The 24,480-nt window shown below is 58.9% G+C and overlaps 1 protein-coding gene across 3 annotated transcripts in view; it reads right to left on the bottom strand.

The window, feature by feature from the left end:
• The window catches only part of B4GALNT4 (beta-1,4-N-acetyl-galactosaminyltransferase 4), a 125,354-nt gene that overhangs the window by 16,235 nt on the left and 84,639 nt on the right, over window positions 1-24,480 (bottom strand). For all 3 annotated transcript variants that reach the window (XR_012159301.1, XM_073347009.1, XM_073347010.1), the window contains exons 4-11: window positions 23,599-23,694; window positions 23,009-23,099; window positions 21,745-21,845; window positions 19,981-20,048; window positions 15,053-15,131; window positions 8,772-8,838; window positions 1,720-1,863; window positions 960-1,069 (exon numbers count right to left, since the gene is read on the bottom strand). Coding sequence is in view for 2 of the 3 variants with exons in the window: in XM_073347009.1 (XP_073203110.1) it covers window positions 960-1,069; window positions 1,720-1,863; window positions 8,772-8,838; window positions 15,053-15,131; window positions 19,981-20,048; window positions 21,745-21,845; window positions 23,009-23,099; window positions 23,599-23,694 (756 nt within the window). In the remaining variant the exon portion in view is untranslated. The remainder of the gene's footprint in view (window positions 1-959; window positions 1,070-1,719; window positions 1,864-8,771; window positions 8,839-15,052; window positions 15,132-19,980; window positions 20,049-21,744; window positions 21,846-23,008; window positions 23,100-23,598; window positions 23,695-24,480) is intronic.

Raw genomic sequence — 24,480 nt, 5'->3', positions numbered from 1 at the left:
ACGGCCCGAGCTGCCTCTATGGCGTCTGCCAGGCCAGCGCTCAGCTGGCTCCATTGAGGGGTCCTAGAGCCAGCTTGGGGAAGGGGAGGGGACTGGAAGGAGAGGGCTCATTTCAGGGTTGGTGTCATGACTCGCCAGCACTGCAGCTGCCTGTGCCAGACAGGAACAGGGCCTGGATGGGCACTGCCTCAGAGGAGCAGCAGGCACGTGGAGCCAGCTGGTGCGTGCATTGGGAGGACTGGCAGGGGCCTGGCACCTCTGGAACAGGTGAGAGATGGGGGACTTAATGGGCAGGGCTGGAGGGCCGTAAAGGGGTCTTCATAAAGGGACCCTATTGGATGGTGCCCTCCCCTGTGTGTCAGAGAGCCCCACCCCTCTGCCAGCCTATCTCATTTCAGTCCCCAGAAGCACCGACAGATTTGACAGAGAGAGAGCAAAGACCCCTTTTCTACCAGCCTCCTTGGCAGCAGAGCGAGCCCATCAGCTGCTGCGTGGGTGAGGAGAAGGCGGCCAGGCTGCAAGGGGCGTCAGGGGTCGCGTCACAGCCGGTCGGTGGGCGAGCCGAGGGAGGGGTGCTCCCCACGGAGCGCTCTGCTGGCGCAGGGAGCCTCCCACACCGCAGCAGAGTTACTGGGAGCCCGTAGTGACTGCAGAGCCGGCAGGATACGGAACAGGGGCCCTTGTGGCATGGCTGCTCCACGCACCCCCGACCCCCCCGTGCTGCAGCTCTGCCAACCTGTGCTTGGCCACGGCTGCCTTAGTCAGGGCTGAGTGGTGGAGGCCGGAGGAGCTGTGCCCATGGGCCTGGTCCAGAGCCCCAGAACCAATGGGAGGTTTTCCACTGCCTCGGGCAGGCCCTGCAGCCCGTCCTGGGGGCACAGACACATGGGTCTCCCGGTGACCCCCACAGGGCGAGGGGCGGGAAGGGGAGCGGAGACATGGCTGAGCTGGACACTTACAAATTGCAGGCCCTGGTAGCGGGCGATAGGGAAGTCCTTCACCACGTAGGTGGGGCTGTAGGCGCAGGGCACCAGCACGTTCTCCACACGGGATGCCTCGATCTGGGGAGCTGGGCAAGAGGAAGTCAGGGCTTCGTCTGTGTTGCGTGGGGGGCCCTCAGACACCCCCATATGCAGAGAAAACCCACATGGCCCTCTAAAGTCCAGCCCAACCTGGACGACTGACCTCGCCCACACTGTCCCCTATAGACCAGACCAGCTCCTATAGGTGAGCCCAGCCCAGACTATCCCCTATAGCTCACTGCAGCCTGGGCAACCACCCATCCCATCCCCTATAGTCCAACCCAACCTGGGCAACCGTCCAGCCCAACCCAGCTCGGCCTAACCTTTATAGCCCAGCTCAGACCCTATAGGCCAGCCCAGCCCATCCTATCCCCTATAGCCCATCACAGTCTGGGCAACTGCCCATCCTATCCCCTATAGCCCAACACAACCTGGGAGACCACCCAGTCAAGCCCCTACCGGCCAGTCCAGACTAACCCCTATAGCCCACACCAGCCCCTATAGCCCATCCCATCCCGTATAGCCCAGCCTGGGTCTGTGAGTAGCCACCAGGGCATGGAGCTGAAGGGGCACAGGGGGTCCCTGGGTACCTGATCCTATCCAGCCTCATTTCCTCGCCTTCTCTGAACAGACTAACAGTTCCTCTCCCAGCTTAAATCCCAGCCCCAATCTCCTCACGCTCCCCTGCCCCACTTACTGAGGAAGAAGGTGTCTCTGGGGTCAGGTTTGAGCATGTCGGCCCCATGCTCATCCCTCTGTGCCTCCCACAGGTAGCTCCCGGCGTGACTGGCGAGGGACTGAGGGATGTGAGCCACGTGGTTCATCTTCAGAGGGGACTCGTCTGAAGGGGAGAACGAGGAGAAAGGCCACAGTGACCCCAGGCCTTGACTCAGCTCCCATCGAGCCAGGCCCAGGGCCAGCTGGTCATGCTCTGCGGGTGGGAGCACCTAATGATCCCACGTCTACTCCTGGGTGACGGGGCCAGACAGAGATGTTCCATACGGACCCTCCCTAACCACAGCTTTAGCACCAACCCCAAACCTCCTCACCCCACCCCAATCCCTCGACCCCAAACTAGGCCTCATGCCAATCCCCCATGACCTGCAGCTTTATCGCTGCCCTCAAACCCCATCCCCTGCACCCCAAACCCCGCCCCATCCCCCTGCCCTGACCCCACCCCAATCCCCCCGCCCCATCCTGATCCCCTCTGACCCACAGCTTTAGCACTGACCCTCAAACCCCACCCCATCCCGATCCCTTCACCTCAAACCCACCCCATCCCGATATCCCCGCCCCGAACCCCACCGCATCCCGATATCCCCGCCCGGAACCCCACCCCATCCCCATCCCCTCCGAACTGCAGCTTTAGCACTGATCCTCAAACCCCACCCCATCCCGATTCCTTCACCTCAAACCCACCCCACCCCGATATCCCCCCCCCGAACCCCACTGCATCCCGATATCCCCGCCCGGAACCCCACCCCATCCCCATCCCCTCCGAACTGCAGCTTTAGCACTGATCCTCAAACCCCACCCCATCCCGATTCCTTCACCTCAAACCCACCCCACCCCGATATCCCCCCCCCGAACCCCACCGCATCCCGATATCCCCGCCCAGAACCCCACCCCATCCCGATCCCCTCCGACCTGCAGCTTTAGCACTGATCCTCAAACCCCACCCCATCCTCATCCCTTCACCTCGAACCCACCCCATCCCGACCCCCCGCCCCATCCCGCCCCACCCCCCCCAATCTGCAGCTTTAGCGCTGCCTCTTAAACCCCATCCCATCCCAATCCTGATCCCACCGGCCCCAAACTATGCCCCAGGCTAATCCCTCCTGACCTGCAGTTTTAGCACTGCCCCTCAAATCCCACCCCATCCCCCTACCCCATTCTGATCCTCCTGTCTCAACCCCGCCCCCTGGTCCAGAGGCTTCCACTGGCACCGTCACCCGGGCCCCTGCCGCCTCACACTGCTTCCTGCCGGCGGTTGAGATGTCTGGAGCAATGCAGTTCCACAGGGTAGGCCAGGAACATACCCGCTGGCCACCTTACAAATGTCCAGCATAGGCGCTTCTCGAGGAGATGCTACTGAGCTCTAGTGAACCGGGCCCTCGCCTTGTCCGGGGGGGGAGGGAGATGTGCCACCTGATAGCAAAGGAGGATACAGCCAGAAATCCACGTAGAGAGTCTCTCAGCAGGCATCGTTTGTCCCCAGGCTCGTTCCGCTAGAGCGACAGATAGTCTAGCTGATTTTCTAACCGGTGTCATTCTTTGCGGGTAGTATGCCCGTGCTCGCCTCACATGGAGGGGGCGAAGTCTCCTCTCCTTCTTGGAGGTTCAGGAAGCATATCGGTAAGTGAATCAGTTGGCTTATGTGGAACTTGGAAATTACCTCCAGGATGAATTTCAGACGGAGGTGCAGGGATACCTTCTCTTGACGAATATTAGCATATGGCGGGTCAGCCATGAGGGGCCCCAGCTCACCCACTTTCCTGGCCAATGTCATGGCGACCTTCAGAGACAGGTGGGTCATTGAGCATGTGGCCAGTGGTTCCAAAGGTGGCCTCGTAAGCATTGAAAGTAAGAGACTGAGGTCCCACTGAAGCGTTGGCTCCCCTACCGGTGGGAAGGTCCCAGGCCGACCCTTTAGGGACCTGGTTGTTACTGGGTGAGTAAGAACAGAGTAGCCATCTACTGGCGGATGGAATGCACTGATTGCCGCTAGGTGGACCTGCAGCGAGGTAACAGAAAAACTTGATGTCTTGAGAGGAGGTGGGCTAAAATAGCAGGACTACCTGCTGGCTCTGATAGCTGGTTCCATTGCACCCAGGTACAGAAACATCTCCATTTGGCTAGATAACATTTTCTGGTAGACTCTTCCCTGCTGTGATTAAGAATAGTTTGAATGGCCTGCGAACATGAATGCTGTTGGTCTGATGACCATCCAAATGCCAAATGGCAAGGAGAAGAGAGTCCGTGCTGGCATGTCTGATCCTGACGTTCTCCTGAGTTAGCAGCCAGGAAGGGCTGAATACTGATGGGCTGACTTTTGCAGGAAGTCCGGAAAGCAAAACTGTCTGGGCCAATTGGTTGCAAAGAGGATGACTCATGCTTTGTCATGACAAATCTTCCCAGGACCCTGGGGGAGTAGTGGGATGGAGGGGAAGGCTCATCCAAGTCAGTAGGAGGGCACTGCCCCAGGAGTCCTGGCCTTGTGTGGCTCTGGAACAACACATGTTGAACTTCTTGTTCATCTGAGAGGCAAACAGGACCCACAATGACGTCCCCCACTGAGTGCAGATGCCATTCAGCCCTGAATTGTCACTCCCACTCGCGACCGGTGTTGAAATACCCGCTGAGGCTGTCTGCCAGTGAGTGCTGGGCACCACCAGGGTACGTCACAGAAACTGTACCATAGGATGATGCCTCGATGCATGCTAGCAGGGATCTTCCCCCTCCTGGTCAGTGGGAGGAATCTGTTACAGGCCTGACTGGCTGCTCTTAGTTCCAAGAGACTGATAGGCATCTCAGCCCCCCCAGGGGTGGCTGCGATAGGTGACCCTGCCTTCTCCCGCGGAGTGTGTCTGTTACTGACTGGATTGGCCTGAGGCGACCATATTTTATCGACACAAATGGACCTGCAGCCCCTGCGGTCGGTGGATCTGGATCCCAGCCACGTGACAGAGGTGTAAACTTCTGCTGTGCCGTATGGCCGGGGGCGAGCACACCTGCCTGCCACGCGTTTAACTATAGGAGCCAGAGAGCCGGGGCACCCTAGGTAATGCGAGGTCAGAGCTGCAGTGAAAACGCTGCTGACAAGCTGAGCCCTGTGTGCTGGAGTGGGGATTTTTCAGAATATTTTGGATGACTACTGTGTGGGCCCCAGTTTCCCCTATGTAGGGCGTGGCTAACTAGGCGGTGGGAAAGGATTGTTTACTTCTTGCAGAGACCCAGAGATACAGGCGTGACCGACGCCTAGCTGCTTGGGTCACCATGCCCCTGGAGAGTCTCAGAAGACAATGGCCACTCCAATCACCCAGACATTTGGCACCTAGCTACAAAAGACCATGAATGGCCCACCCTCCTTAGGAACCCAGCTGAGTGTGACCAGCTGGAGAACAAAGGACTGAGGAGGGGCCAGGTGAGGTTGTTAAGTGTGGGTTGTTAAGTGTGGCAGGGGACACTTCTGGACTGGAACTAATGAGGGGGTCAGAGGGCTCTGGTCTGACCCAGATGGGCTAGGCTGTAGCTTTCTGTTCTCCATGTTAACAAAGGACTTTCTATGCTGTGTTCCAGATATCTAAGAAACCCTGCTGCTTTTACAGCGCTGGCTGAGAGTCACTCCAGAGTAAGGAAGCTGGGGGTGCATTGCTTCCTTTGGGCATGCAAGTCTCCGGCAGGTGTCCCATCCAGGTGGACTTGCTGCAGGTCGGTCCCAGGTGGTGGTGAAGCCAAGTGGCTTGCCCCAGTGAACGAGTGTGACCCTAAGAAGGGGTCTTACCAGGGACTGTTCCAGGACTGTACGACAGCACCAGACCTGTGGATCCGCGGCAGCCTGTTTGTTGCACTAGGAGACTGTCCTAGCCTTCATACCCAGGGAGGAAGGGCTGGTTTGTTACTCCACGATCAGTCGTTTCCCTTCAATAACTCTCCCGCTTTCGCAACCCTGCCCCCTTCTCCCACCTTGCATTCTGAGCGCAGGCTGGCTGCAGTCCCAAACCGTGGGGGAGGGAGGGAGCATGGGGGCAGGAGACACCCACATGCTGACTGATAGCGTGCAGGAGGAAATACATGCGTGCACCATCTGTCTCGCCGGCACCTGGGTCGATATCCCAATTGCTCCACCATCCCTCTTCTCCCCGTCGATCCTAGGTGTATCTGCACCTCCTGCCTTATCAACCCCTTCCAGGGGACACTTAATTACCAGCCCCTTATGTAAGGAGAGCGGGGCCAGGATCTATCCATCAAGAGGCTCCTGCTGCCGGGCTGGGTTGTGGGGGGAGCAGAAGATCTATAGATTTAAGTAAACTCCACACCGTCCATCCTTGCTTACAAGACAGGTCATCGGTGTTGTAGGTTTCAGAGTAGCAGCCGTGTTAGTCTGTGTTCGCAAAAAGAAAAGGAGGACTTGTGGCACCTTAGAGACTAACCAATTTATTTGAGCATGAGCTTTCGTGAGCTACGGCTCACTTCATCGGATGCATAAAGTGGAAAATACATGTAGCCATGTCAGTCCCAGGATATTAGAGACAAGGCGGGGGAGGGAATAGCTTTTACTGGACCAACATCTGTGGGTGAGAGAGACATGCTTCCGAGCTACACTGAGCTCTTCTTTACGTCTGGCCAGGGCCTGGGCCAGGAGCTGCTCGGCTCCCCTGTCTCCCTAGGAAGCCAGGAGGAGTGAGGCCAGGAGCTCTAGGGGAGGCACCTTTCCCCAGGCAAGGAGCTCTGGGATCAGCTGTCCTGTCCAGGGACAGGGCCCTCTTGCTGAGAGCCAGCAGTGAGAAAGACAGGGCAGATCCTGACTGGCTGAGAAGCAATGGCTGCCTGGCAATAGCTCCTTCTCCTCATCCCCAGGTTGGGGGTGAGTCTGGAGGGGAGACCAAGCCGCTCCCAGCAGGGGTCCCACCATGGCTGTCACTGGAATCCGCCTGGCCGCGGGCGTGAGAGGGTGGGGCAGGCACTGGCATCTCCTCCCTTCCTGAGCTCAGCTCTTCGGCTGGCCCACGGAGGTGGCTCCTGGCTGGGCTCTCTGTAGCGGAGGGTGGGGTGGCTGGAACCAGCACTGCAGGACACCGTCGCTGTGCTGGCATCTGTCCTGTGACGGCACCAGCCGGCCGGGCGCCGCTAACTCCAGGCTGCCTGCAGGGTTTGCTGCAGCACTGGGGGAAGATGAGGGGAAAAGCGCCGACAGCTGGAATTCCTTCCGATTCAGCCCTCTGTGGGAAGCACATACGGACACACGCTCCCATCTTACCACGGCCACACGCCGCTCCCCAGACACGTGCCACCAGGCCTGCTCTGCCCTAGGACATCCTGCCGCACCAGCCTGATCCGCCCCATAGCTCTGTACCCGCCCTGATCCGCCCCACAGCACGTCTGCCCTGCCACACCCCACTGCCCCGGTCCTGATCTGTCCCATAGCTCTGTACCCGCCCTGCCACACCCCACTGCCTCAGCCCTGATCCATCCCATAGCTCTGTGCCCGCCCTGATCCGCCCCACAGCGCCACGCCTGCCCTGCCACACCCCACTGCCCCGGCCCTGATCCGTCCCATAGCACTGTGCCCGCCCTGATCCGCCTCACAGAACCATGCCTGCCCTGCCACACCCCACTGCCCCGGCCCTGATCTGTCCCATAGCTCTGTGCCTGCCCTGCCACACCCCACTCCCCCAGCCCTGATCCGTCCCATAGCTCTGTGCCCGCCCTGATCCCCCCCACAGCACCACGCCTGCCCTGCCACACCCCACTGCCCCAGCCCTGATCCACCCCATAGCACTATGCCCGCCCTGATCCGCCCCACAGCGCCACGCCTGCCCTGCCACACCCCACTGCCCCGGCCCTGATCCGTCCCATAGCACTGTGCCCGCCCTGATCCGCCTCACAGAACCATGCCTGCCCTGCCACACCCCACTGCCCCGGCCCTGATCTGTCCCATAGCTCTGTGCCTGCCCTGCCACACCCCACTCCCCCAGCCCTGATCCGTCCCATAGCTCTGTGCCTGCCCTGATCCCCCCCACAGCACCACGCCTGCCCTGCCACACCCCACTGCCCCAGCCCTGATCCACCCCATAGCACTATGCCCGCCCTGATCTGCCCCACAGAACCATGCCTGCCCTGCCACACCCCACTGCCCCGGCCCTGATCTGTCCCATAGCACTGTGCCCGCCCTGATCCGCCCCACAGCGCCACGCCTGCCTGCCACACCCCACTCCCCCGGCCCTGATCTGTTCCATAGCACTGTGCCCGCCCTGATCCGCCCCATAGTCCCACGCCTTCCCTGCCACACCCCACTCCCCCGGCCTTGATCCACTCCATAGCGCCATGCCTGCCCTGATCCGCACCACAGCACCACGCCTGCCTGCCACACCCCACTCACCCAGCCCTGATCCGCCCCATAGCTCTGTGCCTGCCCTGATCCGCCCCACAGCGCCACGCCTTCCCTGCCACACCCCACTGCCCTGGCCCTGACCCACCCCATAGTGCCATGCCTGCCCTGATCCACCCCATAGCACTGTGCCAGCCCCGAACCACTCCACACCTCTACACCTGCAATGATTTAGACAAAATGCCAGAGTTGCAGAAAGCATAATGGAAAACAGAACATTTTGGGGGGCAATTTTTTGAGGGAAGTTTTGGGTTTCGGAAAAAAGGCCGTTTGTCGACAAGAAAACCATTTTGTGTAGAAAATTCCCACCGGCTCCCACACTCTGGCCTGCTTGCAGCTGTACCCAGCCATGCGGGCGCAGACATGCCAACGCCTGTCCACATGGCACACCCACATACACACGCCCAATCTCACGTGCTCCCGCGGCCATCCCTATCCCATTGCTCCTTCTGCTACGCGCTCTCCCCCACATGCACACGTGCATGAGTACATGGTCCGATGCAGGATCGCGTCTGTTACACGCGCAGCCTGCCGTTCCCACGGCACATGCACTTCTGGGCACACGCTACCCCCAAATGCCCGGCGGAGGAAGGGTAAGTGGATCTGGGGGAGGGCAGCATGCTGGGGAATGGCTTCACCTGTGTAGAGAGAGATGAAGGGGGAGTCGATCACCTCGAACTTCAGGCTAGGAAGGAACACTCGCCACTGGAAGAGAGAGAATGAGAATCACAGCTGGGGCTGGGGGTGTCACGCTGGCCCCCCTGCCCAAGAGGGGTCAGGTGTACAAGCAGGAAGCCAGAGGCTGCCCCGGTGCCCGTTCAACGCTTCTTCCCTCTGTGTCTCCTCTCCTGGCTGCCAGGGATTGTCAGGGAGAAGAGGCTGCCCAAGGGAAGCTGAGTCCGCAGCTTGCTGCCCGCGCCTATCTGAGCCTTCCCATCTCTGGGTAGCAGGAAGTAGCCACTCCCAGTAGCCAGCTGCCAGGTAGCACGCCCTTAGGCCCCAGCCCTGTCCGTGTGGGGAGTAGGGAGGTGCCGTTCCAAGGTGGCTGCGCCAGATTGTGCAGCACTGATGCCCTCCAACTCAGATTGTGGCCTGGGACACACCAGTGTAAATCCAGAGTGACTCCAGACTGGCGCGCTGGCCTTGTCTGTACAGGGGCGGCTGGGGTGTTTGCACTGCTGTAGCCATACATGCATTGCCCCAAGATTGGGCTTGTACAGGTAGGACTCACTGGTAATTCACCAGGGCATCTGTGCACACACCCTGCTTCGCACCAACGCAGCCAAACCAATGGGGTTGCATTAATGCTAGCCTCTGTAGTCTAGAGAAGCCCTTATACACCACAATGGCAGGAGCCTCCGCCTGAAGCCAACAGGAACATCTCCGGATTTACTCTGGTGTAAATGAGGGCAGTTTTTAGTGACTAGGAAATTGCAGTCTCCCATTGTGGGATTGTGACTCAGAACCAGGATTTCAGATGTGCAGAGAGACCTTTGTGATCACAGTTCCGATGGAACAGGCTTGCCACTCAGTCGCTTATTGTGTTGCGTGACAAAGGCAGTTTTAATCCATACCCTGTACTGCGTGCGTGTGCATCTCTAGAACACACACACTCTCCCCCGTGCTGCTAATCAAGCCAGGCTCTCAGCTGAGCAGAGAGACCCACTGAACCTCTTTAAAAAGGCTAATAATATTTCACCTCCAGCGGCCCACAGAGCTGGAACGGCCTCCATGAAAGGAGCAAGGCTCTGCAGAGAGGGATCAAAACGAGATTGTTCAGAGTCTCTAGGAGACGAGGAACATTTTATCTCGAGGAGAAAGAGTTTTAGATGCCCTCCTGAAATAAGCACCCAACCCTGTTTGAGGGGATGGCTTTCTCAAGCACAGAGAGCTAGCTCTTCATTATTGCCTTTTCCCTCTTGGTATTTTTTTGCAATACTAGCCAAGAAAGTAGAAAACAACTTTTCTCAGGGCCCCCTGCCCACCTCTACTGTTTGCCAAGCATGGATCCCCCAAACTGGGTTGATACCAGGACCTTTTAATTAACAGACCTTGAGCTACAGATGTCAGTGTAATTGTGCGACGATGGTGAACTGTGCCGCAGCACCAGCAGGGGGAGCACAAGACATTAGTGTAGGGGTGGGCAAACTTTTTGGCCCGAGGGCCAATCTGGGTATGGAAATTGTATGGTGGGCCATGAATGCTCACATAATTGGGGTTGGGGTGCAGGAGGAGCTAAGGGCTCTGGTGGGGATGCAGGCTCTGGGGTGGGGCTGGGGATGAGCAGTTTGGGGTGCAGAAGGGTGCTTCGGGCTGGGATCGAGGGGTTCGGAGGGCAGAAGGAGGATCGGGGCTGGAACAGTTGGTTGGGGCACGGGAGGGGCTCAGGTATACAGCCTCTTGGTGGTGCTTACCTCAAGCAGCTCCCGGAAGCAGCAGCATGTCCGTTCTCCGGCTCCTATACGGAGGCGTGGCCAGGTAGCTCTGCGCCTGCGGACGGAGCAATGCACGGAGCCCCCTGGCTGCCCCTAAACATAGGAGCTGGAGGGGGACACGTCACTGCTTCCGGGAGCTGTGGCATGTGCACACTGAGTGGCCCCCGACCCTACACCCCAGCGGGAGCTCGAGGGCTGGATGAAATCGGCTGGTGGGCCGGATGTGGCCCGCCAGCTGTAGTTTGCATGAAGGTGCTACCTGAATGGAGGTAGTTTCTTGTTTCATTGCTCAGCTTTTTAAGGAGCGCGGTGGATCTGAGACCAACAGCACCGAGTCATTGCTAGGGGCACCCCTCACAACATTAAACATCAGTTTGGAAGTCAGCCGCACAGTATTTTGTGCTTAAACTATTGAAATCAAAACGAGCCAGAAGCCCCACTGAGCAGCTGGGCACGTTTCCTTTCCTGAAGACAGCTCTTACTGAAGTTGCCAACTCGGGACCTGATCCAAAGCCAACGGAAGTCAGCAAGCTTTTGCTCAGGCCCTAAATCAGTGCTCTCTTCCCCAGCCTCTCTTCAAGCCTGTCTATGCACAGAAGCAACACTGCGTCAACTTACATGGGTGATTATACCAAGGCTGTTATGTTGACCCAGAGCCCTGGGTCGATGTTTCTATTGCTGTCTGTGAGTGGCTTGTTTCAGTTGAATTTAAACCCCTTTCTAATCAACTTAAGCTAAGTTTTATATCACTTTGCAGCCAGGCAGCCTTGGGCATTGGTTTAACTAAAGCCACTTTAAATGATCACACCTGTAGCTAAATGGGTGCAGTTTTGTGTATGTACCAGCCCCTAAATTCATAGCAGTACAGTGGGGAACTGCCAAGGGGAAGATACCCCGGGGTTCCTCCCTTCTTTACGATCCCTTCAAAGGGATCTCCCTCCCCAAAAGGCTTTCTCCCGCCCACCCCGCTTGTTTTTTCCCCTTTGAAATTCAAAGTCTTGCTTGTGCTGAAGGCATTGGGAGACTTAGGGAGACGGTGCCCTCAAAAGTGCCAAAGCTGAGCCGCTAGGAGGGGGAAGGGAGGGGGGATTATCAGACTGTCTAGAACTTTGTGGTGTTTTGTCTGCACACATTTAACTCCAGTGCTAATAATAGTGGGGGAGGGATAGCTCGGTGGTTTGAGCATTGGCCTGCTAAACCCAGGGTTGTGAGTTCAATCCTTGAGGGGGCCATTTGGGATCTGGGGCAAAAATTGGGGATTGGTCCTGCTTTGAGCAGGGGGTTGGGCTAGATGACCTCCTGAGGTCTCTTCCAACCCTGAGATTCTAGGATTCTATGATTACACACTGTGGAGAAAGGAAACCTTTGCTGAAGACCCAACATCCAGCCGCGCCCATTGAGGCGCCTGTGTTCCCAATGCACACACTCCGAGTTGCCCAAGAGGTCATCCAGCAAAGACAGGAGATTGGATTTGACACTCCGGACATTCCCCAGGTGCACAGCAAGCAGGGAAAAGTGCCCTTTCCAGCCATCTTCACATGCCGCAGAGATGTGGAAAAGGGCACCCGCTCCGTTTTAAAAATCCCTTGGCAGATCGCCTTTAATGCTCCTCCTCTGCTAGGCAGTCACCTGTTCTCTCCTGCCCCTGCAGAGCAGCCCTGTGTGAGCTGAGCAAAGGCCATGCTCCAGGGGAAATGGATGGGCCCAAATGTCCAGGTGGCAGGTGCTAGGGGAGACTGTCAGTAGCTGTCAGTGCTGCCATCGGGCCCTGTATCTTCTCACAAATGCCAGGTGCTGAGGGTGGCAGAAGGGAGCCCTGAGGCTGAGGGAGACAGGTTTGAGGCACAGCCCCGGAGCTGAATGAGGCGGGGAAAGGGGAATCCAGGCTCCACAGGAGGGTCAATAGGCTCCCGTACGCCCAGCTGAGAGGGTCATTCAGCCTCCCAGGGACGCAGCCAAAGCTTCCATCTGCCCCCGCTTGCTGGGACCCTGCCCAGGCCAGACCTTGCGAAGTGATGGGGCAGGAGAGGCGTTCGGGAGACTCCACTGCGGGTAACGCTCTGCAGGTCACTCGAAGGCACAGACACTGCTCGGTGGTTCTGCAGACAGTGCTGCTTCGCTCAGCACTGGCTTCCCATGGCAGGACAGGGGGGAAGGGATGCTGGCTGGCTGGGTGCTTGTCTGTCTGTCCGTCCCCACCTTTCTCGACAACTCATAGCAGACCAAGATCTCAACTGTATCAGCTGCTTTCCACAGTCTCCCACTGACAGGTACGGCCCCGAGCCCCCGGCATGGCTCCGGCTCCTGCACACCCCCGTTTCCCACAAGCAGCCCAAGCACCCCGATGCCCTGGAGAACGCCCAGCGGAATGTGGGGACGCGCCCCCTGCGGAGGCTCACGGGTAAGGCAAGGACAGGAAGCCCAGAGCAGCACCCAGGGCTGGACGCACCAAGGCCAGCAGGTGTGTGTGCACCAGAGCCTGGCGACCTGAGGGGCACAGGCTGAGCACAGAGCAGCCCTCACAGCTAGGGAAGTGCCTGCCTGCCTTGCTCCCAGCCCCAGCGCATGTCACTGCCTAGCTAAGGCCCGGCCTTCCCCAACAGCTCCGAGGGCCTCAGGAGAGCACGTGGCCCCGCAGAGCCAGCACAAAAGATGGCTGTGCCTAGAGGTGGGTTCGCCCCTCCTCCACCGGCCGCAGGGAGGAGCACAGCTGGCAGGGAATGCCTGCTCTAGGGATGACAGATGGTCTACAGGAGAGGAGAGAGGCAGTCCGGCCAGGAATGGCTGGCAGATTCACTGCCGAGTCCTGGAGCCAGGACTCCTCTCCCGGGGACGCTCAATTAGTGTTCGTTATGAGAGAAGCATCGAGGCCAGAGCAAGGCCGTTAGCACTGACAGTCCATCGGATGCCCAGCGTGTGAAGGGAAGAAACCGCCCAGCGCCAGGCTGGGAAGACGCACTCCGCTGACCCGCGCTCTGCCTGCTCATAGCATGGGCAGAGGGAGCAGACACCCCTTTGGGGCTGGCCCTTCAACGCACCCAGGGAGGCTAGAATCACAGGCTCAGCTGGTGTCACTCCACTGGGGTGTCTCTGAATGACACCCGCTGAGGTCTGGCTCTGGGAGGCTAGAGATGGGTGAGACCTATTAGAGTGCACCCTCCCATCCCCTCCAGCCAAGGCAGGATTATCCCCCTCCACCAGTGCTTCGCTCACGCTTGGCTGGACGGTCTCAAGTGGAGGAGTCCCACCCTGTCCCACAGGGACCACGCCACAGCCAAACAGGGCGTCTGCACTAGCCATCCCTTGGGCCCTTTTGCCTTTTGGGGAGGGGCTGGCAAGCGACAGCTTTACTCACATCCCTGCCGAAGGCCTGAGATGCCCCCCTCTGACTGACCTGGGCAGCAGGCAGCGCTTCCGAGGGCAGCACGCACAGCTCACGGTGGCACCCTCCCGTTGAGGCAGCAAGGCTGGCTAGGCGGCTTCTTTATCCAAAGAGGAGAATGGGCTCTGTGGACTCAGTGACCCCCCCTTGGGCAGGGCCAGGCCAGTCTCCCATGTGCTCCAGCAAAGGCCCTCTGCAGCCATCGGGGTTTGAACTGGATGAGGTTGGAGTTGGGAATTTGGAGGAGAGACAGGGGCAGGGACAGGGGGTCCCTGAAGACACACTGGGCTCCAGCAGTCCCCTCCCTGCTCCACCCCGGGCCTGCAGAGATTTCGGGCTAGCTCGAGATGCAGAGAACCTGATCGTCAGCAGTGCTGAGCAGCTGCCGATCCCACCAGCGTCAGCTGGAGACATGGGTGCTCAGTGCTGCTGAGAACCAGGCTCTGGGCCTCTCACACCGAGCCCCCTGAATCGGGGGCCACCGCTAGAAGATTTGACCCTGATGCCCTGTAGCGTCTCAGTCCCGGAGAAGGCTGGGGCATTACAGTGCAATGCTACGAAGAGACGCCAGTCACGCACCATGTCCAAGGAGGATGCCCTGCCCGGAACACACTACGTGTGCAAACAACGGGGGAGGATCATCTCTAGGGAAAGCTCCAGGGAGAGACGGGAGCCACAGGGCGCCCGGGAGTGTAGATGAGGGGGGAGGTCAGGGATCTGCCTGGGGGAATCTACAGGGTTCAGACACAAGTAAGTGGGCGGAGGATGTACTCCAGGGTTGCAGGGAAGAGATGGTAGGAGCTGGGGCTCAGGCTTCTCACAGGTTTTCTCTGAGCTGAAGTTGTGGGGGTGTGGTGGGGGAATGGGGGATTCAACTGCAGGTTTCCCATTGTCCTCTGGCAAACCTTCACCCTTGGAACAGATCCAAGTTGAGGCTTTGGCAAGGGAAGTAGCAGAGCCCAGCAAGGGGATGGAGGCCACTCAGGGACGTGCTCTTGACTCTCAGAGCGTTTCCCCGAAGGTAAGCAGCCGTGAGAGCCGGGGCCTGGCGAAGCCAGCACCACAGAGCAAGCCTGGCAGGGCCCAACCAGAGGTTACTCACGCCTACTTCCACGTGGTCCGATCCGCGGTCATCCTGCTTGTGGAGGAGCTCAAAGTAATAGCGTCTGGAGGACATGAGGCTGCACGAGAGGGAGAGAGGCTGGTTAGGAACCAGTGACCCTGACAAGGGTCTTCTAGCCCTCCTTCCGGGGGGGAGCCCGCAGCCCTCCGGCCCCAGAAGTTTGGCTCCGGGAGCGGGGGAGCACTTGGAGATGGCGGCAGCAGCCGTGTGCCGAGGGGTTTTATCGCCGGCTGGGAGATCAGCGTGTGGGGCAGTTCCCTCACCCCCACTGCAAGAGCCCGACGCACTGGCGTGGGAGCAGCTCTCCCATCACCCAGGCAGAGGAGACCTCTCCTGTACGGGACATGCCGACAGATCCTGAGGGGATTTCACAGAGGGCGTGAAGGAGCTGTGCCCCCTTCCCAGCTCTCCTCCCCACCTCCCAGGATGGCCCCCGCAGAGCCCCCTGTCCCAGACATGCACTGTCCCTCCCAAGCAAGCCGTTGGCTGAGGGTCACCTAGAGATCTTCCCAGCTCGCTCTCCACCTGGGGCTGGGCCGTGCGGAGCAGCTGCCAGAGCTCCACGGCTGTGTGAGATGCCTAGGTTCCTCCCGCTGCTGCTGGGCATGGAGCGGGACGCGCGCTCTGACAGGTGCTCACAAAACCCCTCTGCTATTGCCTTTCGGCTCTCCCCGACACCTTCTGGCTTACCATGGGGCAGTGTGGAGAAGGCTTCCCCGACACACGGTACCCCCTGCTCACCCCAGCAGGGAGACCCTCACTAGTCTGTGTGGCGGGGATCCAGCTGCTGCTACAGGTTACAGTGACTGATTCTGCTGCCTCTCTCGCATATGCCCAGGGCCTGTGCCTGGTTTCTGCCTCCTGGCTGCTCCTGGCATGGGAGCGGAGATTGACACGGTGTTTTGGCTCAGGGATACGGTGAATGGAAACACGAAGTGATGTTGTCAAGCTGCAGGCATTCTGCAAACAACCTTTCTGGGGGGAGCGGTGGGGGGGGGGGGCGGGCGTTGTGGGCGATGGGAGGGTACGAGGATGCAGGAGGGGGATGGGGAAGAGAGCGCTGCTGACAGCTCCACTCAGGAGACAGCAGACCCTGCCCCAAGCCTGCTGCTCTCTCTGTGCTGCCTGTCAGTCCCTGGTAGCGAGCTGAACCCTCCCTCCCCACTTCCTGGGGGGCTGCATGCCACACTGCCATGGGAACCCCGCCCAGCGCCCAGCGAGGGGAGCGCTGTCTGCCCGGATGGCATGAGTCAGGGCCAGGGCCTGGCTCGCATTGCAAACGCCCTGCCTCAGGAGAAACACGGTGCTTCTGGGACACTCGGCTTTGGGATGTGCTGGGAGGAAAGCCAGGTTGTTAACCCCTTTGGCTGGCATCTCCTAGCCCACCCACTGCCCTGGGCCCCGGAGACACCCCATGGACAGGAGAGGGGGCTGTTGTCCCCAACCCCTCAGCATTCAGTGTGATGACACTGGGATCACTGACCCCAGCTACTGGTGTTCAAATGCAAGGGTGGGAAGAGACCACCCGGAGACCTGCCTCCACCCTCAGCAGCCTCCGACTGAGAGGGAAACAGATGGACAGACAGCCCCGCTGCAGCTGCCTCCGACGGGTGTTCGGTGACCCCGTCGTGTAACGCCTCTGAGGGCCTGAGCTTCAGTAGCTCCAAGGCCAGGCTGGGGAGGGGGATTAGAGGGCACTGGGCAGGGCCGTGGCCCCCAGAAGGGCCCTCAGAGGAACTAAGGGACCCCAATGCCGGTGCTTTCTGGCTAGGACGATAGAGGGGCAGTTTCCTGCAGCTGCTTGTGCCAGGGCAGGGACCCTGCACGCTGCCTGGGAGAGACTGCGGTGGCAGACAAGGATGCAGGACAGGGCGAGGCACATGGAGGTGCAGTGGCTGTCGGCCAGTTCTCTCAGTTCTAGGGATACACAGTTCCTCTGGATGATGCCAAGCACGCACTGGGGCCCAGACATTTCAGAAAGTGAGGCTGCCAAGCTAGCAACCTCTGCTAAGGGGGGTTCCTGGACTGGAGTAGCAGGGGACGCTGCAGCTAGGAGATGGAGTACACTGGCAGAGCTGCGTGGGCCCCGCAGTGGGGATAGCAGGGGGGCTGAGGTGCCCTGCATAGGGGTAGCTAGCAGAAGCCGGCGTTACCCAACTCTGCCGCCTAGGTGACTGTGACACCCAGGAAGAGTCAGCACTGGGCCTGGTGCGGTCCCTGTGAGAACAGCGCATTACCATGCATCACAGGATTATCTGACCTCCCCAGGCTTTGTCTGAGTGCAACATGATGCTCTGATTTCCCCTGAGAGCTCCGGGAGATCTCGCTCTCATGGCTCCAGGCTGGCCGGCCGCCCACCGGCTGGGTGTAATCATGTATGGCCTGTGCGCCCGAATGCCCCTGCCACCAACGCTCCCCTCCCCCCTTCTGTCACTGCCATCCTAATTAGATTAAGAGGATCATATTGTCCCCGGCTAATCATCTGCAAGGGCAGCTGCAGCGTGCGACACCCCAAGCCTTCAGGGTGAAGGGACGCGGGCTGGGACTTTGGGCTAGCCCCAGGGTGGATGGGGGTGGCGAGCGGCAGGGTGCAACTGTTCCTGGGGAGGGGCAGACGTTAGTCCCCTCCCACTGCACAGTCACTGGGAAAGCCCAGGGTTGGGAAGGGCCCCCCACAGGAGTGAGGGCAATAAGATCTGGTGTAAAGGAACCTGGCAGATCACCTGTCTGCGGGAAGCGGGGTACACACTCCTAAGCCCTTAGGTTTATTACCTCAGCAGTGGTACAGTTTCTGTGGCCACAGACCATGCTCTATGAACTACTACAAAGGGGAGGGGCTGTCATCACTCAGTTAAACCAGAGGAGCTCTTCCCTTTCTCCCCTCCTTCAGGAAAAATGAGACTGACAATGTGTCTTTGGACTGTGGAACTCATTGCCACCAGGTGTCACTGAGGCTAAACACTTAGCAAAACAGAGACTAGACCTTTATGTGGATCACAGGATATCCAGAGCTCTAATACTAAGAGAGGGCTTGGGAAAGGAGGTGAAGCATCATGCTTCAGGGCTTATGCCAACCTCTAGCTATTAGGGGTTAGGATGAGACATTCATAGGGGCCAGATTAGCCCACATCTGCCTACTGTGGGGTTTCCTGCACCTTCTTCTGCAGCATCTAGTGCTGGTCACAGGATGGTGAACTAGAATGGCCTGGGTCTGCCCCAGTCTGGCAATCCCTGCATTGCTGTCAGTACTGTCAGAGAGCAGAGTTAACAGCAGGGAGATCTATTCAGGTGAAATTAAAAGAAAGGAGAAGAGCCAAACACCTGATGCTACAAATCAAGCATTCCCAGGCTAGGAAGGACGGTCTTGTGGTTAGAGAACAGACTGGGAGCCGGGACTCCTGGGTTCTATTCCTGGCTCAACTTCCCTTCCCTGTGGCTCAGGTCTCCCATTTGCAGAGATAATACCTCCCGGGGCACTGAGAGGCTCAGTTCCTTAGCATCCCCCCTGTGCTGGCAGATTCCCCAGACTGATGCAGTACAGTTATTGCACACACAGGGGCCATGAGAAACAGAAGGGCTGGAAGGAACTCACAGCCAGCTGCTACCAACGTGTCAGCAGAGAGGCTTGTCATGCCAGGGAAAGGGACAGTCAGAGCAAGGGATGTGGTTGGATCTGTGGCCTCTAGCGCAGGGGTACCAGACTGTGAAGCCCATTTACCTACACACAATCTCCTGAACATGGAGACATGCTGAAATTAAAAGAGAGGCCACTGGCCCTGCTGAGCACTTGCTGAACTCGGGGGGGCCTGCGGGGCCCCAGCACCTCCACAAACAGGGCTACCTGTGACCTAGCACGTGCTGCTACGTTGGATCCTGGCAACCTTCCCTACTGGCCCCACCAACAGCTAATGGGGGAGGCTGCTTAGGCTGCACCCCCCGCAAGCAGAGGAGCAGTGCTGGCCAGCTGCCTGCATGGCTCATGGCCAGCCCTGGTTTGAGCGGCTCTGCCTTGCACGCAGGGTCCCTGCAATTCAGAGTCCTTCCTGCATTTGGACGGATTCCCTCTTGCTTTGGCTTGGCTCTCTTCTCCTGCCTCCTTGCCAGAGGGGGATGCTATAAGCAAGCCGAGTGCACCTCTGAGCATCCTGCACTGGCCATTAGTGCTATTGGCAGAGCAAGCTCAGAGTCCTGAGCCCTGCAGGAGAACTGCGTGTGCTCAGAGCTGCTGTCTGTACCTGTCTCTTCCAGCACCCCCCAGAGAGCCAGGACAGGGGCGAGGGTTCGGGACAGTGCTGGGGCAGGGACAGGCCCCTAACCCAGGACAGACCCTCCTATCTAGCACAGCTCCCCAGTCGCTGAATTCTACCTGGGCAGCACCCAGCGCCCCCTGATGCTGCCGGAGAGGGGTTGGGGCTGACCCAGGAAAGCTGTCAGCTCCGGGAGCCCTGGTGCAGAACAGAGCGAGCGTGGCTGTGACATGGAGCTGGAGGAAAGGACCCCCTCAGCCCAGGCGCTAACGCGCTGCCTGACAGCAAGCTGATGGAGCAGGCAGAGACAAGCCAGAATAGAGCTGTCAGCTCCAGCTAAAGCCATGTTGACAAGCAGCGCGCGTGGGTGGCGGGAGAGGAACCCCTCGCTGACAGAGCAGGATGACACAGCAGGACGTGGGTTGATGGGCGGGTGTGGGGGAGACAGACACAAGGGGAGGGGAAGCAGGGCCAGATGGGAGGGGGAGGAAGGGAGCGAAGGGGAAAAGCTGATGGGGAAAACAAAGGAGTGGGGCTGGAGGCGGGGTTTGCTTGCAGTACACTGCCCCGTTCCCCCATTCCCTCCATCCCCCCGTGACCCGGCTGGGGCTGAAGCTGGGCAAGGAAAGGACTGAGCAGGCGCAGGGAGGGTCCACCTACCGGATAGGTTTGGAGACTTGAGAGCTGAACTTGGTGAATTCCCCTGGCGCCGTCCACTCGGAGCCCAGCTGGTGAGGGAGAGAGAGTGCATGAGAGCTAGTGATGGGCGAGCGCCAAGGCGGGGCCAGGGGGCTGAGGGACCCCTCTAGCTCCAAAGGCAGCACCCAGGGGACTTGGTGTTCTGCGTGCCCCTTCCCCAGCTGCTTTATCATCACCACCATCTAGCTGTGTTCGGGCAGGGCCTGGGAACCCGGCCAGGGATCAAGGTCCCTCCACGCTCAGTGCTGCGTCAGACAGGACGTTACCCACCAGCTCTCCCTTGCCACGGCTCCGTGCGGAACGAGCGCCACGGACAAGGGCTCCACGCAGGCTCAGGCAGCTTTTGCTCCCTCGAGAGCCAGCAGAGACCATTCCAGGCCCCCAACGCCCCAGCGAACATCACCACACCTGTCCTGCTGAGAAGGACAGCAGAACGCCCCTGCCTCGCCGAGGCGCATGGCTGAGCATTGGCTATGCACATGCACAAGGGCTTCAGGCCATACACTAATCACCCACTGGGAGAAATCAGGACAAGAGCTATGGCTGGGGGGTGGGGAGGGAGATGGTCCCACATCTGCCTACTGTGGGGTTCTTGCACCTTCCATGGAAACAGCTGGCGCTGGCCACTTCTGGAGAGCAGACATGGGGCTGGATAGATCCTTGATCTAAAACAGGGGTTCTCAAACTTTTGTACTGGTGACCCCTTTCACATAGGAAGCCTCTGAGTGTGACCCCCCCTTATAAATTAAAAGCACTTTTTTATCTATTTAACACAATTATAAATGCTGGAGGCAAAGCGGGGTTTGGGGTGGAGGCTGACAGCTCGCGACCCCGTCCATAATAACCTCGCGACCCCCTGAGGAGTCCCGACCCCCAGTTTGAGAACCTCTGGTCTAAAACAACCTGGCTGTTCCTGTGTTCCTAAGACACTGGCAAAGCCCTCACAGCTGGTATAATCGGCAGGGGTCCTTGCACACCCGTTGTCGGAGCCATTACGGCTGAGGTGCGTTTTAAGAGATTTGAAAAACAAAGTTGCCCGTGCATCTGACTGCCATTTCCACGAGCGCCGAACAGCGCTCCTTACCCTGTGCATCTTCCCAGGGCAGCAACGCAAAGCCTGAGCCGAGCGAGAGCACGGTTTCCAATCCACGCTCATCAGACAGTTATTAAAGGGCAAACCCCCAAAGCTTTCCGGGAAGGGGAAGAAAAGCCCCCTGTTCCCAGAGTTTCCTTATTCGCCTAAACAGCTGGCCAGACTCTCTCGCCAGGCTTGGTGCCCAAGAACAGATTCACTCTCCAGGATCAGAGCAAGGCAGAGCCATTTCAGTCCCAGAGTTTGCGGGACATCTCTAAGGTGAAGAGCACAAGCAGCTTGTGTGAGAGAGCTGCTCCAGCCCTACTGCAGCGCTGCGGCCGTGACGCAGAGCCTGAACACCCATGCACGATGGCGTTTGGTATCCCAGGCTCTGGTCGTGACAATGTGGCCTCCAGATGTGACGGTCACAGCTGGATTTGCTCAGGTTTTCTATGGATCCCACTGGCAATTATCCCGGCTCCATTTGCACTTTAGCATCCCAGCACAGGCTCCTCCTCTCCCAGCAGATGGCATTAGTTGCGGGGAAATAATAAAGAGCGTTGCTACCCAGAGGGACGAGCCCAGGAGCGTTCACTGCATAGGCTGAGTGCTGCCAGGGGATAGAGGAGTAGTTGAGAGGAGATCGGTACCTTGCCCACAAATGCCACCAGCCGGGCATTGGCTGGGATCTCATCAGAGCTGAGCCAGAACTCCGAGTTGTCGTCCGACGCTACGGAAAATTGGAAGTCCCCTGTGGAGCAAGGAAGAACGTAGTCGTTAATATAAGCCCAAAGAATGGCCATACTGGGTCAGGCCAATGGTTCCTCTAACCCAGTACCCTGTCTACCGGCTGTGGCCAATGCCAGGTGCTTCACTGGGAATTAACAGAACAGGGCAATTATTGTTGTCCCTTGTTGTCCAGGCCCAGCTTCTGGCAGTCAGAGGCTTAGGGACACCCGAATGTGGGGTTGCGTCCCTGACCATCTTGGCTAATAGTCATTGATGGACCTCTCCTCCAGGGACTTCAGTCATTTTTTCTGAAAGCAGTTATGCTTTCACAAGGCCTTCACAAAATCTCCTGGCAATGCGTTGCCCAGTTAGACTGTGTGTTGTGTGAAGAACTACTTCCCTATGTTTGTTTTCAGGCTATTAATTTCATTGGGTGACACCTCAATCTTGTGTTATGGGAAGGAGTAAATAACAATTCCTTATTCACTTTCCCCACACCAGTCACGATTTTATAGACCGCTTTTTTCCAAGATGAACAGTTCCTGCCTTTTTAATCTCTCCTCCTACAGAAGCTGTTCCAAAAGCTAATCACTTTTGTTGCCCTTCTCGGTATTTTTTCCAATCCTAATATATCTTTTTTGAGATGGGGCGACCAGAACAGCAATGGAGCAAAGTAGCAGCAGCTGCCCCTGACGAAAATCCCCAAGACCCACAGGTTACGGTGTGGAATGGCGGCAGGTGAGCAGGGGTGACGGACGTTCCCCGCACTGCGGGACAACGGGGAGGTGGGGTGGTGATGGTGGCTGGGTCAGCAACACCTGTGTAACTTGCTAAATTAGGGGTCCCTGCCAGGGCACTCTGCAGCTACGCTGCTGTCCCGGGAAGGATCGGAGGTTGCTCTCTGTACCTCAGAGCCGTCTGGGCTGGTGCGGGGGAGTGGTATGGGATCCCTGAAGCTACATGGCTGCTCCTGCCTTGTGCCTGCGAGTGAGAAGGGGGCGTAGCTTTACGGAGTTCCCAAAGCTGCATGAATCATCTCAGGCTCTCTTCTGGCCTTCGAGTTTAGAAGACTCTGAACACCCCTGCCCGAGAGGTAGGCAAGGGCGAAAGGTAAGAGGCAGTGGTTCGGTGCAGCCCTCAAGCCCAGCCCAGTCCTGATAGGTGGGGGGCAGGGGAGATGCTCACCATCCTTGAAGGGGTGGATGTACCCAAAGATCCGCAGCCCGTAGTTCTTCCACTTGGGCGACACAGCCAGCTTCTTCACCGTGGTGCGGGTCTGCACATGCCGGGATGAGGGAGAGAGAGAGAGGGACACATCACACCCAGGCCTCGCTCTGGGCCGGGTCACACAAGCACCCACACTCCTGGGGGAGGCAGAGGAGTGTGCCCCACAGCCCCGCCTCTGCCCCACAGCCCCGCCGGGTCCCTAGAGAGGGTGAAATTCCACCATCAGGGCAGCGGCCTCGGGCCCACTTCAGTCCCACACTTTTGACACCCCACATGGGGCTTGAGCGGGCCTCCTGACGGAGGGAAATTCCGCCCAGAGAGAGGTCCCATGGATCCCACAGGAGTTATCTGTCCAGGATCAGTCCCTAGGGGATCCCCAACTCACAGGCTCCCCCGCACTGCAATGGGCTTTGGGTCAGGCCCTCAGGAAGCCAAACACTCTGGCAAACAAAGGTACCGGCCAGAGCAGATCAGCCAGCGACCCCCAGCCAAGCCGAGCCGAGGGGAGGGACGGTGCAGCTGCGACCCAGTGAGGGGCCTGTACTCACGTGGGGAAAGAGTGGGAAGTGCAGGTTCTTCCTCAGGTGCCTCACGGCCCCTCCGCACCAGTCCTCGAAGACGTGAAGGTTCGCCTTCCCCTTGTACTGCAGAATGGACAGCCCCCACGGGGGCGTGAGAGCACGTCCTGGGCCGGGCTCCCACCGGCTCACGTGCACCTCCCCATCGCCGGCCAAAGGCCACGCCCGAATCCCACCCGAGGCCGTGGAGAGATCCCCATGGGCGCCAGATCAGACCCCGCTACACCAGGGCTCAGAGCTGCACAACACCAGACCAAGGCTGGGGCCAGCACACCGGGAGGGGAGCAGCTCAGGGGGCCGTGGAAGGGAAGGGGGCACGCAGCCCAGCAGCACATGCCCCCGCCTGCGCTCCAGGGGAAACGTGGGTGCAGGTTGCTGTTTTTCTGGAGCATTGCATGTTTTTAAACACCCGTTACCTGCCCACCCGGCCAGGCTGCACCAGGGGTCAGAGCAGCCCCAGGTTCCTCAGCCAGCCCATGTTACTGCCAGCTCAAAGGAAGATCAGTTTCAGTTTAAGCCACGCCAGCTCCCCAGCCCTGGCGCTGTCTTCAGCCACTCCCGAGCTCTCCCACGCAGCCACAGCAGGGCACAAATGCACTGGTGGCTCAAACCGGGGCAAATCCCCAGTCTACAGCAGGTCTTAGAAGTCTGCCCCCCGCGGATACCGCCAATTCCTGGCTGATGGGAAAGCCAGCTGCCAGCAACGGGCCTAGCACCATGTCCTAAATGCCCTAGACACAGCTCAAGTTCCAGAGATCAGACCCTGACCAGCCGTCCCACTCCTGCTCCTTCCTGGGCCGGCTGGGCCCCACGGGTAGGGACCCAGGGATTGTTCCACCCTTGACCCCCTTT

Source organism: Lepidochelys kempii, chromosome 6 (assembly GCF_965140265.1).
Source record: "Lepidochelys kempii isolate rLepKem1 chromosome 6, rLepKem1.hap2, whole genome shotgun sequence".
In the NCBI taxonomy this organism is placed as follows: Eukaryota; Metazoa; Chordata; order Testudines; family Cheloniidae; genus Lepidochelys; species Lepidochelys kempii.
The sequence above is the reverse complement of the archived record's forward strand: the minus strand, read 5'-3'. Positions and strand labels throughout refer to the sequence as shown.